Source organism: Lepidochelys kempii, chromosome 6 (genome assembly GCF_965140265.1).
Source record: "Lepidochelys kempii isolate rLepKem1 chromosome 6, rLepKem1.hap2, whole genome shotgun sequence".
NCBI classification, from domain to species: domain Eukaryota; kingdom Metazoa; phylum Chordata; order Testudines; family Cheloniidae; genus Lepidochelys; species Lepidochelys kempii.
In genome coordinates this window covers 80176936-80191735 of record NC_133261.1, presented here as the reverse complement: position 1 = coordinate 80191735, position 14800 = coordinate 80176936, and the positions used below count along the sequence as shown (strand labels likewise).

Below are 14800 nucleotides of genomic sequence, written 5' to 3'. Positions count from 1 at the left end.
ATTTAATGGTCTTTGTACATGAATAGTTGCATGTTTCTTAGACTAAATTTAGCAACTCAATGACAATGCATTGAGCAAGTGTTGTTTGTGGTAGTTGTTAATCAGCATTTTAGCACACTGGATGCAGTATTGAATAGCCTACATTATTAGATGAATGCCTAAAAAGTCAATACAAAGTGTGTAATGGAATTTCAAGTAGCCTGGTTGGTGTTGCAAATGTTATTCCTGATCTGAATAGGGAAAATTGTCTGCGGCAAGGGAGAGGAAGCAGCATAGGTTTAACCAGAGAAGGGAGAGTCTGAAATCTCTTGTCACAAAAAATCTTGTAATAGCTTCTCAGAAGCTTTTCTTTCTTTCAAGCCCACCATCTCCATAGTTTCCTTCAGTGTTTGGAGTGGAAGAGTTTGGAATAGCATAGGTTAATCATTTTAAAATTAATACATTTATGTTTACGGCAGCCTCCAACCAAAGTTGTCAGGATGTTGTAGAATAGAACAAAACAAAATAAAGGCTGAATGGGACCAATAGCAAGGAACTGAGCAAGGGAGAAGTGAAGGAGCAAACAGAAACTGGCAGTTCTGTAGTTCCTATAGTGAGTGATGGTGCACTTTGCATTCGAATGTGTATTAGAAAAACAGAGCTGTCAGGCTTAGGAGCAAGGCAATATCACTCAGTCATATCCTAGTGGCTCCTACTGTTCTATTTTTAAAATACCATTTATTGCCCAGGAATACTGTAGAATTTCTAACCTCTCAAAACTATTCTCAGGAGCTACACCTGCAGTCTATGTTGTATTTGCTTAGTACAGTAAAACCTGCAGTAAAGGGCCTTCTTTGATAAGCAACCCCTTATCTTACACTCCCCCATTAAAATATCACCACATGCTTTCCACTACACCTTCCCTTGACTTCTACCCACAACTACCTTGACATTTCTGGTCCACTTATATGAAGGTGTAAACAGGTTTCACTAGTACATGAAGACTGTATGTGTACGTATAATATTAAAATGTCTGCTAAACACGTGAACAATCATTTTAAAGAGCTAAAAATATTTCTCAAAGCACTACAATATCTTGTAATTTAAGTGATTTCGTGTCCTGTTTGCTTAGAACTTTGTCAAATCCACAAATGAAGACCTACTGTGGACAAAAAGGCAGCTGTATTTGTTTCCCACAGGCCCCATAAGGAAAATCCCATTCTGGGAATCACAGAACTAAAACATGCAATATAGATTCACGTTAAATATTTTTCTTTTGCGTGTGGACAGTATGCTTGGTATTACACAGCTCAAAGATACTAGTATGATATTCAAAGCTAGAAGAAAGAGTGTGTGTGTGTTGTGTGAGAGAGAGAGAGAGAGAGAGGTAGAAGGGAAAGTCACCCACAACACAAAGCTTTGCCAGAAAAAAAAATTCTGGAGAACTTCCAATCCTCATTTTCACTTGCTTTCACCCACTATTGTAGCTAAATGCATCTTCTGCAAAGGCTGTCTGTTTGATCCCTGTTTGGAAGTAATGCTGGAATTAGATGGCTAAAAGTTTGTGCTGCTCAAGCTTTACTGAGTGATACACATCATGGAAGACCTCGTGCTTGAATTAATATGATCCACTGTGCTTTGCTAAATGTCCTGGCTGTCAGTGGCATGTCTTGACAGTGACACAGATGTTTGGTGGGTGATGGTTAGGGAGTTGGCGAACTTGATAAATGACGGGGTTATTTACAATAGAATTTATTTTCTTTTTAATTAAGGCAAAGCAGAGAAAAAGTGCTTCTGGTTCACATTCAAGAAGGTAAATAAATGAAGCCTCTTCCCAGAATAAATTAGTGATTTCAGTTAAATAAAATGGGTTGATCATTTTTCACTTCTGCTTTTTCTGTAAAGGGCAGAGCTCCGGCACTGAACTACTACCCCAAATCTTTTCTTGGGTATTGGACAAATGCATTAGTCCTCCAGTTCTGCAGCATATCTTGGGTCATAGATATCTGCTGCTGGCATTTTGGGTGGCAACGAGAAGAAATAGCTTGGCTGCTATTGAGGGAGAGCATGAAGGAAAGCCACTGGTCACGGGAGAATGCCCCTGCTTAGAAAAAGGCACCCTGACAAGCTGCTCTAATAGCAGTTGCACTGCGTGACCCAAATCAGTTATCTGTAACCAGCTTTCTTTCCATATTAATTATACTGAAGCAGAACTTGCTTTAAAATAAGTAAAGGTTATGAGTGAATTAAAATTCCCCACAAAGAACAGGAAAGATGCTTATGAAAATTCTGCAGATAATCTCATCACTTCGCGTGGTCTGGTGGTAATGTGTAGAGCAGCTAACCCAGGTGACCTACTGGCTGGTAGATCTCGATTGCTTTGGTTTTTTCTAATTGGCAAAAAGTTCTTGGGTTTGTTTCCGATGGGCTTTTATGTAATAGAGAAGTAAATTTGTCATTTTTTGTTCATGTTTAATTATTAAACACTTCAGAATAGTTGGACAATCAATACACAGGGCTGAGTCATTGTTATAAAGAATTAAGTGATTTTTTTTTTAAATTCCTGCATATTTCAGTATTGCAAAACAAATGAGAAAAGTAGGAATCTAATTATGCAGTGTTTTAATGGTAAAATAATGCTTCTTTGGCAGAATACTGATAATGAACATCACTGTTCATTAACTTTAGAAGAAACAAGCACCAAATTAACATTTGCAAACATTTGTTGCAGCCAATTAAAGTCTCCATTTAGGATGCTTTTCCTGGCAGCATTCTCTAGGCGTAGGCGCCATTTCAAAGAAATGGCTCACATATTTGTATTATTTTAAACTTTGTAATTAATTTCACCATTAATATGCTATGACTACATACTGGCGTATTTCACAGCTATATATTTATACGACTAATCATTATTATACTTACATGTCAAATTAATTTAAGAAATAAGATTGTGTGAATATTGGGGTATAAGGAATTGGAATAATCTTTCTGGAATCTTAAAGTACAGCTTAGTCACCTGTTCAAAGTCTATGTCAGAAGACAAATTACTGGTGGAACTAATAGATTTTTGTTTTGTTTTTTTTACTGTTTCTCACCTGTAAAGTAGCTCTAGCTGATTGGTTCTCAACCTTTTTAATGCCAAGGGATCCCCTTTTCCATACTGTGAGCCCCAAACCCCCCAGGGCTCCGTCTCGTATGTCCGTAGTCTAGTTGGGAACCTGGAACTATTGATACTAGATAGCAAGAGCTTGCTATCTAAGCCACTTAAAGAAATGTACTTCTCCTAAATGATTATTCATGATGCTTCCAGAAAAGATAGTGGCCATTGACACTGCTTTCTTATGAACATTTTCCAGTAAATTGCTACTTCATTTAAAAACAAACAAACAAAACTCCTCCATCTCTGTGGGCACTTTAAATCACCGCCCGAGCTGCCTCTGCTACCCAGGGGCTCTTGCAGCTGGGCCGTGGTGGCAATTTAAAGGGCCCGGGGCTCCAGCCGCTGCCTGGAGCCCCAGGCCCTTTAAATCACCAGCCTGGGGAAGCTGGTCTGGTATGGCATGGCGTACCGGCTCTTGCCAGCTTGCGTTCACCTCTGAGTACATATATCTGTGAAACAGCTTGACCAAAAGACTAATTTGTTTTGACTAGTTAAGCCTCAGGCCTTAGTGGTCTTTTACAGGAAACCTCTATTGGATTGGAGGAGAAATGTGTGTGACCCCCAGCTCAGACTAGTGAGTCTCTGCTCCTTCACAGAGAACTGATGCATGGAGCCCCCATAGAGCTGGTTCTATGAAAGCAGCCAAATCCCTTCCCCACTGAATAGGAGAATGGAGAACAAGGAAAGGCTAATCTGGGCCAAAACTTGGATCTCGTTTCAGGTCTGGCTTTCAACAACCTTTCCACTGGAAAATAGTTTATTTGGAGGATTCCATGTACAGCCCATCTCTAATCCAGATTAGTTGCTTTAGCCAGGAATGGCTATAATTGCAAATAGTGTAACTTTTTCTCTCTCGTTCTTTTTCAGCTTGCCATGAAGCACAAATGTTGAGATACTGCCTAACACAGAGATCTTCCCAAGAGGAACTGAAAAGCTAGGTTTCAGCAGTTTTTACTGAGATCCAAACTTTCACCTGCTTTATCCTTCCAACTCAGTGAAGATGCGTTAACCAGTTAACATACAGGAAAAATGTTGCATTCCCACATTTTTATGGTAATTTCACTAAGCAATGCTGCTGTATCTCCAACCTTTATTTTGTATTTAAGTTATTGTAGGTGTTTTTTAAAAACATGGAAACTGGACCAAATGAGAAACTGATCAAGATAAGCACCATCTTATTTTTTCTGGTGTCACACAGGAAGAAGTATTAAATTGGCTACAAGAGGTGTTCCTGTAAAGAAATAAAATCCCAAACAATGGTTACATATTTTTTCCCTTTTGTATAATGCTAGTGGAATTTGAACGTTGGAATTATGCATCCCAGATGATAATCCTGTAGTGGAAAGCAGACTGATTTGTTATGTGAAACAGCAGACCTGATAATTTCTGCCACTCAGTAGGAATTTTTGTACCAGCATTCAGAAGTGCAAATTTGACTTTCAGATGTGACCCTGCTATCCATGCTGCCTTTTGAAAACATCCTGTTGTACTTTCCAGATTGATTTTTGGATTGTATAATAAAATATAAAGAATGTAACCTTGAGATTTTAAGATCTAAGAAAAATCTGATATTTAAATCTGTACACACAAAATGGTTGTGCCCCATTACCACAGTCTGGAATTTAGCAGTCTTTGCGTGGTTTCTTTTTAACTATGATTTCTCTGAATAGGGCCTTTATAAATGAAAGTTTGAAAACAAACTTTCCAAGCTACCAGTTTTTCATAAACTTTACACAGAAAATATTGTTAACATCAAATAGCCTGGAAAAATACCTTTCCATTGCAGATTGATTAACTAAACTATTTTTGATCTATTGTCTTCCTTAACAGACATCTGTTTCCCTCATTTTCCTTCAGAAATTCTCAAGTTATTTATTCATAGGATTAAAATGTGAAGCCAGTACAAGAAGTTATACTTGATTTTACCAAGAGTACGCAAACATAAAATGCTAGCTGAGCTTTTAGCCTTCAGCTGTAGTACATTGGTCCTAAGCTGCATGCATCTTCAACATTTTCTGTTCCCTTCTTACTGATGGGCCAGACAGCCAGTGTAATCTGAATATACCGTAGTATTCATTGTCAATGCAGAATAAGATTTTGCATTATTAATTACATTTTAAAGAGCTTAGAATCTAATAATAAGGTAGTGTGTGGGGTGGAGGGAAGAAAGAGAAAAGTAACTAAGAAGGAAATAATAACTCTTGGAAATATCGATATTACAAAAAGGGGATTGAATTTACTTGTGAAGAAATTCTAAGTCAACCTACAGAAGTCATCTAATGAAATGTATAGTATGTAATTGTATATTTTTAATTATGCTATTTTGTACGAAGTTTTTTAATTGCATAGTGGAAGTTGTTTAGAGGAGGGAGCATGTTTGTCATCTGTTTAGCACTGTAGGATCACATCAAGGACAACCTTGAGAAATGTCACATCCCAAGCTGCCAGCTGGGAAAGAATTTGGCCAGACATAAGCTGCAAGTCAGAACAGGGCCACTAAAGCGTGAGGCCCCAAGCACCACTTGAGCTACTTATGACTAATGCTTGCCTTGAAAGAATCTGTAGCGTCACAAGCACAATAGGAAACATTTTAATAAATAGGGCTCTTACTAGAGACCAGCAAGGAAAAAAGCAGTCTCATATTGGGAATTAAACAAAACAAAACGTAAGGTTAGTTCTGGGGTTTTTTTAAATGTGTCATTAGAATCTTTTTCAGATGTACAGTACTGTTCTGACAGCAAAGCAGATGTCTTTATCCATTCCCCTCTCTTAGAGTACGTTTAACCTGCAATAAAATGTTTGCAGCTGGCCCATGTCAGCTGACTCACGTTTGCAGGGCTCAGGTTGTGGGGTTATACAGCTGCAGTGTAGACTTTCAAGCTCGGTCTGGAGCCTGAGCCCTGGGACACCACAAGCAGGCACGAACCCAGAGACTAGGCTCCAGCCTGATCCCAAATGTCTACACTGCAATTTTAGAGCCCCACAGCTATTCTTACTTTTTTTTTTTTTTTTTTTAAACTGTACTCTCAAGGATTTTGCTACCTGATGAAATTGAGGTCATGAGTAGTCAGTATGAAAACGAGAGTCATATGCTAATGAAAATTCAGTAGTGAGAACTACAACCATAAAAGTAGTTCTACTAAAGAAGAGAGAGAATAGGATTTGAATTGTTGCTACCTAGCTTTTACTCAAAGGTTATAAATAATTTAGAAGAGACGTTTAAACCCTAGATCAGATATACTTGAGGAGGATGAGTTATTTCAGTTCAGGTAAAAATCCATGGTGCTTGAGGAGGCTACAGGTTTAAACATCTCCTGGGCAGATCAGGTCACAGGCACACTGCTAAATTCCAGATCCCTTTTTCACAGGTTAACCTGTTGTTCTTTAATATGTATGTTTTAGTACCATTAACTGGTTTTCATAGTTGAGTTTAAATAACTCACTGCATTCAAGAAAGGAAAAGAGATTTATTTGCATTCTGTTACATTCCTGGTATTCAGTAAACTACTAGATGTAATGGCAGTTAAGAAGATTTCAAGAAAGTGTGCTGACATCCCATACCGCAGATAAACTTTACAACATTACACTTCCCTCCTGGAACTTAGCTGTAGTATACAACACTAGTATTAGATATTTGTGTACATAAAATATACAGTAATTCAGGTTAATGTTTCATATTAAAGAATGTATTTGTAAAATGTAACAAGATCAGTAGTTTCCTTATTACATTACCTTTTTAAAGTTCTGCAAAGAATAAAGATCATGTATTGTTGGACTTGAGACTGGTGTACTGCAAAATCTGTCTTAAAGGCTACTTTTGTGGCTAGCAAAAATAGTGCATTCACGTGACAATATTAACAAAATGTGCTCTCTAAACAAGTGATCTTAAAGGTAGGTTTTGCTATTATATGCCAAAATCCATACTTGCAGATATATGTTGTAATTAATTCCTCAGAAGTTCTCAAAAATGTAAAAATAATTTTGTGCCATTTTGAAAAAAGTGGGACCTGCTCTGTTGATTGATTGTTGCAAACCCTACTTTTGTCATTAAACATTTTAACTGTAACAAAAGAAAAAAATGTCCTGGATTATTTGGTGTGTTGTTTTTTGTAGTGGAGATGGGGGGGTTGGTTTTTGTTTTGTTCTTTTCTCCTTTCTTCTAGAAAAGAGGTGGTTGTTTACTAATTAAAAAGAAAAATCCAAGTTTTCTCTGTACTATGATCAATAGTTTGCTCTCAAAAGAATATGGTGGTCTACTGGGAAAAACAGTGAAAACTATTTGAAAATATTTTTGTGCCATTCTAGGCTTAAGCATTCTTCTGCTGCATAAAAACTGCTATTGAGCACATGAACACAAATGTAAGATAATTTTCTACCTAAATGTTGCACTGCTCAGAGAAGTCCATGTTTCTATTTCACTTCAGTTTTGTTGCAGAACATTTACTCTCTCCTTCACGTGACTGACTATTACTGTACAAGTATGATTGTATTACATAATAAACACTCTTTAAAGCCAGTTTCTCTCACACTTGAGGGGAAAGATACTGCTCAATGCAAATCATTCCATTGATTTCAGTGAAGCTACTTGAGGAATAAGGTATTAATCAATATGTATCAGAATCAGTTACCTTCCCCCCCCCTTATTTTTTAATTAAAAATTTTACATTTATCAATACCCAACTAGGAAAATCTCTTTATTTGCTAATATAGCTGCATACCTATATTCAGTGGAAAAGTAAAATCAAGTAAAATTTACATCCATTCAAAATGAAGTTTAAAATAATAAGTTGTATCTAAATGGATAATACTGTGAAAGGGTAACTCACACCATCTCCTTTGAGAAAGTCATAGATACTTACTGGAAGGGAATTCCAATCTAGTGATCTATGAGGAAGAAGCCAACCAATTACGAACCTTTCCAGAGGTTACCTACTTAGTGATAGTTTTCCCCAGTTCCCCTGCTTTTCCTCCTCCTTCCCTTCCCCTCCCCCCACCCCCAGACTATGCCCCACAGTTCTGGGTTCAAGTACTGTGTTTCGTACTCTCACTCATTTCCTGTGAACAATGAGCACCAATGTTGTCTCGCTGCCTCAGGGAAGCCAATATCGCTGCTTACTGTGCCATCTGTAAGGTTGCCCACTGTGGACTTGAGAAGCATGAGAACTTCACCTCAGGAGGAGGCTATGAGGCCATGCACACACTCGGATCCTGGACCATTGGAACCGACAGTGCACTGGCCATCGCCAGCAGTGAGTGCTCCTCCAAGCACCTCCCGCAACTCGGATCCAGCAGTCCCGAACAAGCTCAGGCACGAGAGTAGGAAGCACTCTCATGGGCATAGAAGCAAGTCCTTATCAAGGGCTGCTTCTAAGAGCAGCATTTCCTACCTGAGCCATTTCAGGTCAGGTGAGATGTCGCGTGCCGACACCACTGCACTGGTACCTCAGGCAAAGAGGAAAAAGGATCCAAGAGCACCATCGTGGGACCTGGTTCCTGCTTGATCTGTGCCATCCCCTGCATGTGCACCGCCAGTCCCACCGCCGCTTCCACAGCCTTCGCTGCAGCCGGCTCTGTGGACTCCACCTCGGTCTTCAGCTGCCTCCAAGGACACTCCCTGGACCCTCCAGCCATCTGGAGCCCCTTCTGTCCACACAGGAACTGGGGCTGTCCTACCCATCTTTGCTGTTGCTCTCCAGCCCCACTCTGCCAGACGAGCTGCTCCTGCCGGAGAAGACCATACCAACAGCACACCGTGGTCTGTGCTGCTGGCTCCCCCGCTTCTGGAGACATCATTGGACTCTAAGGAGTTTTCTGAAATGGAGCCCACCTTCTCCCTTGTGTTCAGACGGAAATATCACTTCCACTCCCCCCACCTTATCTGGCCGCTTATAACATGGCATTGATGGCGTGATACTGATACCCCGGGGCCCGCAGCACCCCCAGATCCCTCCCCGTTGGCCATGTTGGACATCCTGGGACCCATACCGCCCTCGGTACCCACCTTTTCAGGCCTCCTACCAGTCTTTCCCAGCTCCTCCACTGGCACCAACGGGCCCTTAAGAGGCGGCAGAGGCAGGGGTGCTGGAACTTGTGATGCTGGGGGTGCTGCCGCACCCCCTGACTTGAATTGGTTTCCATCATAGAATCATAGAACTAGAAGCGACCGCAAGAGGTCATCTAGTCCAGTCCCTTGCACTCAAGGCAGGACTAAGTATTGTCTAGGCCATCCCTGTCAGGTGTTTGTCCAGCCGGCTCTTAAAAATCCCCAATGATGGAGATTCCACAACCTCCCTAGGCAATTTATTCCAGTGTTTAACCACTCTGACAGTTAGGAAGTTTTTCCTAATGTCCAACCTAAACCGCCCTAGCTGTAATTTAAGCCCATTGCTTCTTGTCCTATCCTCAGAGGTTAAGAAGAACAATTTTTTTCTCTCTCCTCCTTGTAACAATAGTTTATGTACTTGAAAACTGTTATCATGTCCCCTCTCAGTCTTCTCTTCTCCAGACTCAACAAACCCAATTTTTCAATCTTCCCTCATAAGTCATGTTTTCTAGACCATTAATCATTTTTGTTGCTCTTCTCTGTACCTTCTCCAATTTGTCCACATCTTTCCTGAAATGTGGCACCCAGAACTGAACACAATACTCCAGTTGAGGCCTAATCAGCACGGAGCAGAGCGGAAGAATTACTTCTCGTGTCTTGCTTACAATACTCCTGCTAATACATCCCAGAATGATGTTTGCTTTTTTTGCAACAGTGTTACACTGTTGACTCATATTTAGCTTGTGATCCACTATGACCCCCGATCCCTTTCCACAATACTCCTTCCTAGGCAGTCATTTCCCATTTTGTATGTATGCAACTGATTGTTCCTTCCTAAGTGGAGTACTTTGCATGTACAGGGTTTAGCGGCTTTCAGCACCCCCACTATAAAAATTGTTCCAATGCCACTGGGTAGAGGTCAAGCTGGTACTGCTGGTTCTGCCAGTCCCTACAGCCGCTTCCTGCTTTCTGTATGAAGTGCTTATTCCTGCCTCCATGTCTCCCACTGTTGACCACAGGACCTATTACAAAGGGTGGCAACAAACCACCACTAGAAGAGGTGCAAGATCAACAGCACCAGCTGCTAAACATCCTCCAGCCCAGGGACCCTCAAGGATGGCAATCCCCATTAATGATGCCATCCTCCAGTCCACACAAGCAATGTGGCACATCCCGACCTCCTGTATCCCCACGCGAACACAAGCATAATGGTGCTACTTTGTGCAAGCTAAAGGGGCGGACTTTTTGTTTTCCCACCCACCCTCCAGGTCCCTGGTGGTGCACATGGCCATGGAGGGGGCATACCAACAGACTGGGCGGCGAAAAGGCTACACCTTTTGGTGAAATTTGCAATTTCACATCACCAACTACCAGGCTTGGCTGGTCAAATATGATTTTAACACTTCCATCCAGCTGGCAGAGATCAAAGACAAGCTACTCCCATACCAGCTAAAACACTTCCAGACACTGGTGAATGAAGGGCGCTTCCTAGCCAAGGTCTGCCTCCAAGTGGCAGTTGATGTGGATGACACATCCTCGTGCTCACTTGTGACGGGCATTGTCATGCACCATGACTCCTGACTGCAGTTCTCTGGCTTCTCTCAAATGACCATAGAGGACCTCCCTTTTAACAAGGACAAATTATTTTATTCTTAGACTGATGAGTCTCGTCATTTGTTAAAGGACTCGAGGGCCACACTGCGCTTTCGGGGTTTCTATACCCCAGCCCCACACCGCAAACAACAACGCCAACAATGTCACTTTCAGCTGTATATGCCCTACCCACCGTACTACCACAGGCACCAGGAACCCCTATGTAGACCCCGGCATCAGTAACCCACAATCTGTGCCGCTTCCTTGACCTCATCTACCAACAATGCAAGGCACAGTTTTGAAATGTCGGTGGAGCTCTGCGAACCCTCCCCATTGCCACCCAGGGCCCCACATGTCGTCTTTGGGGGCTATCTTGCCCTGTTTCCCCACAATAGGGGCAAGATCACCACTATTGGGTAGTGGAGATCATCCACTACAGATACTCCATGGAATTTCTTTAGTTTCCCCTGCACAGCCCCTTCCCCACCCCTTTCCCAGACATTTCCAGGGGACCCTACACATCAATGCCTTCTCCAACAAGAGGCTGAAGCTTTTCTTGCCAAGGATGCTATAGAGACCCTGGCACTTCCCTATGTGGGCAGAGGCTTCTATTCTCCATACTTCCTCATCTCCAAGAAGGGCAGAGGGTGCCACCCCATTCTCGACCTCCGCCTACTAAATACCTCCCACCAGACTGCTTCACAATGCTGATGGCCCTCATGATGAACCTCCAGCATGCACCACAGTCCACCATTGCCTCTCCCTCCTTGACCATATGGCAGCCTGCACATTCGTGACTCCACATGCACATTTACACACGCATTGCCTACAGCTCTGGCTCCTCTCTGTTTACAGTCCCCACAGAGACCATCTTATGGCCAGGGTCATGGTTCCCCAGACAGTTCAGGCCCCCCTCACCTGGTGGACCCACCCTTCCAATGTTATGGTCAGTAACCCTTTCATCTCCACCACCCCACACATCACCATCACAACAGATGCCTCTCTTGTGGACTGGGGGGCACACCTACACAGTCTCACAACTCAGGGTGCCATGAGAGGCCAGACTGCACATCAGTGTTCTGGAGCTCCAAACAGTTCAGCTAGCCTGCCAAGCATTTCTTCATCTGATCCAATCACAGCACATGCAGCTCCTCTTGGACAATATCACAGCAGTCGTCTACATCAACAAACAAGGGGGCACCAAATTTCCATCTCTCTGTGTGGAGTCCATACACCTTTGGAACCAGTGCATCCACCATCGTGTCATACTCCAGGCCATGTACCTACCGGGCACCCAAAATTCCATAGCTGATGCACTCAGTAGAGCTCTCCATCTCGACCACAAGTGGGAACTACACAACCCCACTTTCCGCTACCTCTTCTGAATCTGGGTCACCCTATGTTGGGATCTTTTCACCACTTGCAAGAACTGCAAGTTGCCTCTTTATTGCTCCAGGGAAACCCTGAGGCAGGACCCCCAAAACTATGTGCTTCTCCTGTCCTAGACAGGAGACCTCTGCTATGCCTTTTCCCCCCCTTATCTTTCTACTACAAGTCTACTGCAAGATTTGATGAGACCAGGTTCCCATACTGGCCGCGTCAGTTTTGGTTGCCAGACCTCTTCAGACACTCCGCACCTCTCTGCCTCAGATAATCCCAGACGTCCTCATGCAACAGCGGGGACGAGTCTGGCATCCCAATCCAGGCCTGCTTCACTTCACATTTTTTGGATGGAACTCGAAGGTAGGCAAAGCTTGCTCCACATCCTTACTCAAAGCAGGAGGGCATCCACCAGAGCCTCCTACCAAGCTAAATGGAAACATTTCACTGCTCGAGCTCACCATCACCACCTCCACCTCACCTCGGTGATATTTTCATTCCCATCATCCTTAATTACCGCCTCGAGCTCAAAATGTCGAACCTCACCCTAAGCTTTATCTGGGTCCACCTGGCAGCACTTAGTGCCTTCCTCCACTCAGTGGATGGCACCTCAGTGTTTATCCACCCTACCACCATCTGCTTCATGAGAGGTCTCCTCAATACCTTTCCCCCAATACTCTGGCCCATACCCCTGTGGGACCTTAATTTCGTCCTATCTGCTCTCATGAAGCCACCCTTTGAGCTGCTGGCAATGTGCTGCTTCTCCCATCGCTCTATGAAGGTTCTGTTCTTGGTGGCCATTACTTCCGCTAGCTAGGTCAGCAAACTGGCAGCCATGATGGCTGACCCCCCCCCCCCCAAACCATGTTCTACAAGGACAAAGTCTCCTTATGGCTGCATCCTGAGGTCCTCCAGAAGGTGGAGTTGGAGTTCCACTTCAATCAGTTCATTTGCCTCCCTTAGTCTTCTGTCTGGAGCCACACTCTTCCAATGTGGACAAGATCCTTCACTCCTTCAACGTCCATCGTGCACTAGCCGTCTATCCCCAGGAGACCCATGCCTTTCAGGCATCATCAAAGTTGTTTGTATCAATTGCAGACCAGTGCAAAGTAAAGCGCTCTCCTCCCAACGGATCTCGAAATGCGTCTCTGGGTGCATCCGGACCTGCTACACTCTCTCCAACATACAGCTGCCAGATACAATCCCAGTGCACTCTACATGAGTGCAAGCTACCACATCAGCATACCTAGCAGACGTCTCATGGCAAGACACCTGTCAAGCAGCGACATAATGCTCCATTCACATTTTCATCTCTCATTATGCCATCACCCAACGGGTGGCTGCAGATGCTTCCGTGGGCTGCACCATATTACAGACTGCATTTCCTCCTGCATCCTTGCACCCATCTCCATGCTGATTACTGCTCACTATTCATGCACATTGGAATACATAAAGGGACTATCACTCGAAGAAGAGAGGGCTACTTACCTGTAACTAGAGGTTCTTTGAGATGCATAGTCCCTATTTGTATTCCAATACCTGCCCTCCATCCCCTCTGCTGCAGACTGGCATACTCGGCAGTAAGAGGGTCACTGGAGCAGCATCGACCCACACAGCCCCTTATAACTTTGGCTGGGAGTAAGAGGGGATGCACAACATGTGCACATCAGCACACTCTGCTACAAAAACCTGGCTCTGGCATGTGCATGCACAATTGGAATACAAATAGGGACCACACATCTCAAAGAACCTCCAGCTATAGGTAAGTAACCTTCTCTTCTACCAGAAGAAATGGATTGCTGATGGATATGCAACATCTGATGGTGAAAGCATTTTTATATTATTGGCATCATTCTGCACTATGCTACATTAATTTGGCTAATAATGCAATTACATCTTTACTATCCTGAGCATATATTTATGCTATTGAAATGTAGACTGTTTTTATGATTCTGCAATGCACCTCATGCATACTGTGAAGCATTTTAAATGAAATCCATCATGTTGACGGATTGTCTGAAACTTTGATCTTCATGAAAGAATATATTGTATGAGACAAAACCTTTCCTAATCACTGGTTATAATATATAATTGAGAAAAGTGTCTTCTTTCATCTGTTATACTAATTATGATGATGCCTATAAGGTTCAAAAACATATAAGGACAAGAATTTTCTTTGTTTCCTCAGTAAAGATTTCATTGTCTATGAAATAAAGCCGTGGTTCTTTTTGTTATGGATCGTGCTTTGGTATATCTCTTCACTGCAGTTGTGCCATAAAAATGTCCTGCAGCCAAATGCCACCAAATTTCAATTGTTGCTGAATGAAATACAGTGGTACCCCGGATACTGGAGTGTGACTGATGTATACCGTAAATATTGATAAATATATCAACTTTGTACCATATACTAGTTATTCTTTATTAGTCACTTCTAGTGCATTTATAATGATGATTAAGCACTGGACAGAAGAAACTTGTGGTCAGTTTCCTAATTGCTTTTCACTGTATAAAAGAGAATTACATTTTCATCTGTAGTGATCCAATGGAAGTTTTTAATTGAAACCTATAATTTAATAGGAGCACAGTTAGTAGAGCATCTAATTTTTAATTGGAGGGCCAAGGTTCAAGTTCTTGTAGGAAGATAC

General features: G+C 42.5%; 1 protein-coding gene across 1 annotated transcript in view; it reads left to right on the top strand.

The window, feature by feature from the left end:
- Nucleotides 1-7164, top strand: part of STXBP6 (syntaxin binding protein 6) — a 209446-nt gene extending 202282 nt beyond the window's left edge. Inside the window, exon 6 of the mRNA XM_073348899.1 lies at nucleotides 4007-7164. Coding sequence (XP_073205000.1) covers nucleotides 4007-4030 — 24 coding nt within the window. The 3' untranslated portion in view covers nucleotides 4031-7164. The remainder of the gene's footprint in view (nucleotides 1-4006) is intronic.
- Nucleotides 7165-14800: the final 7636 nt, after the last annotated feature.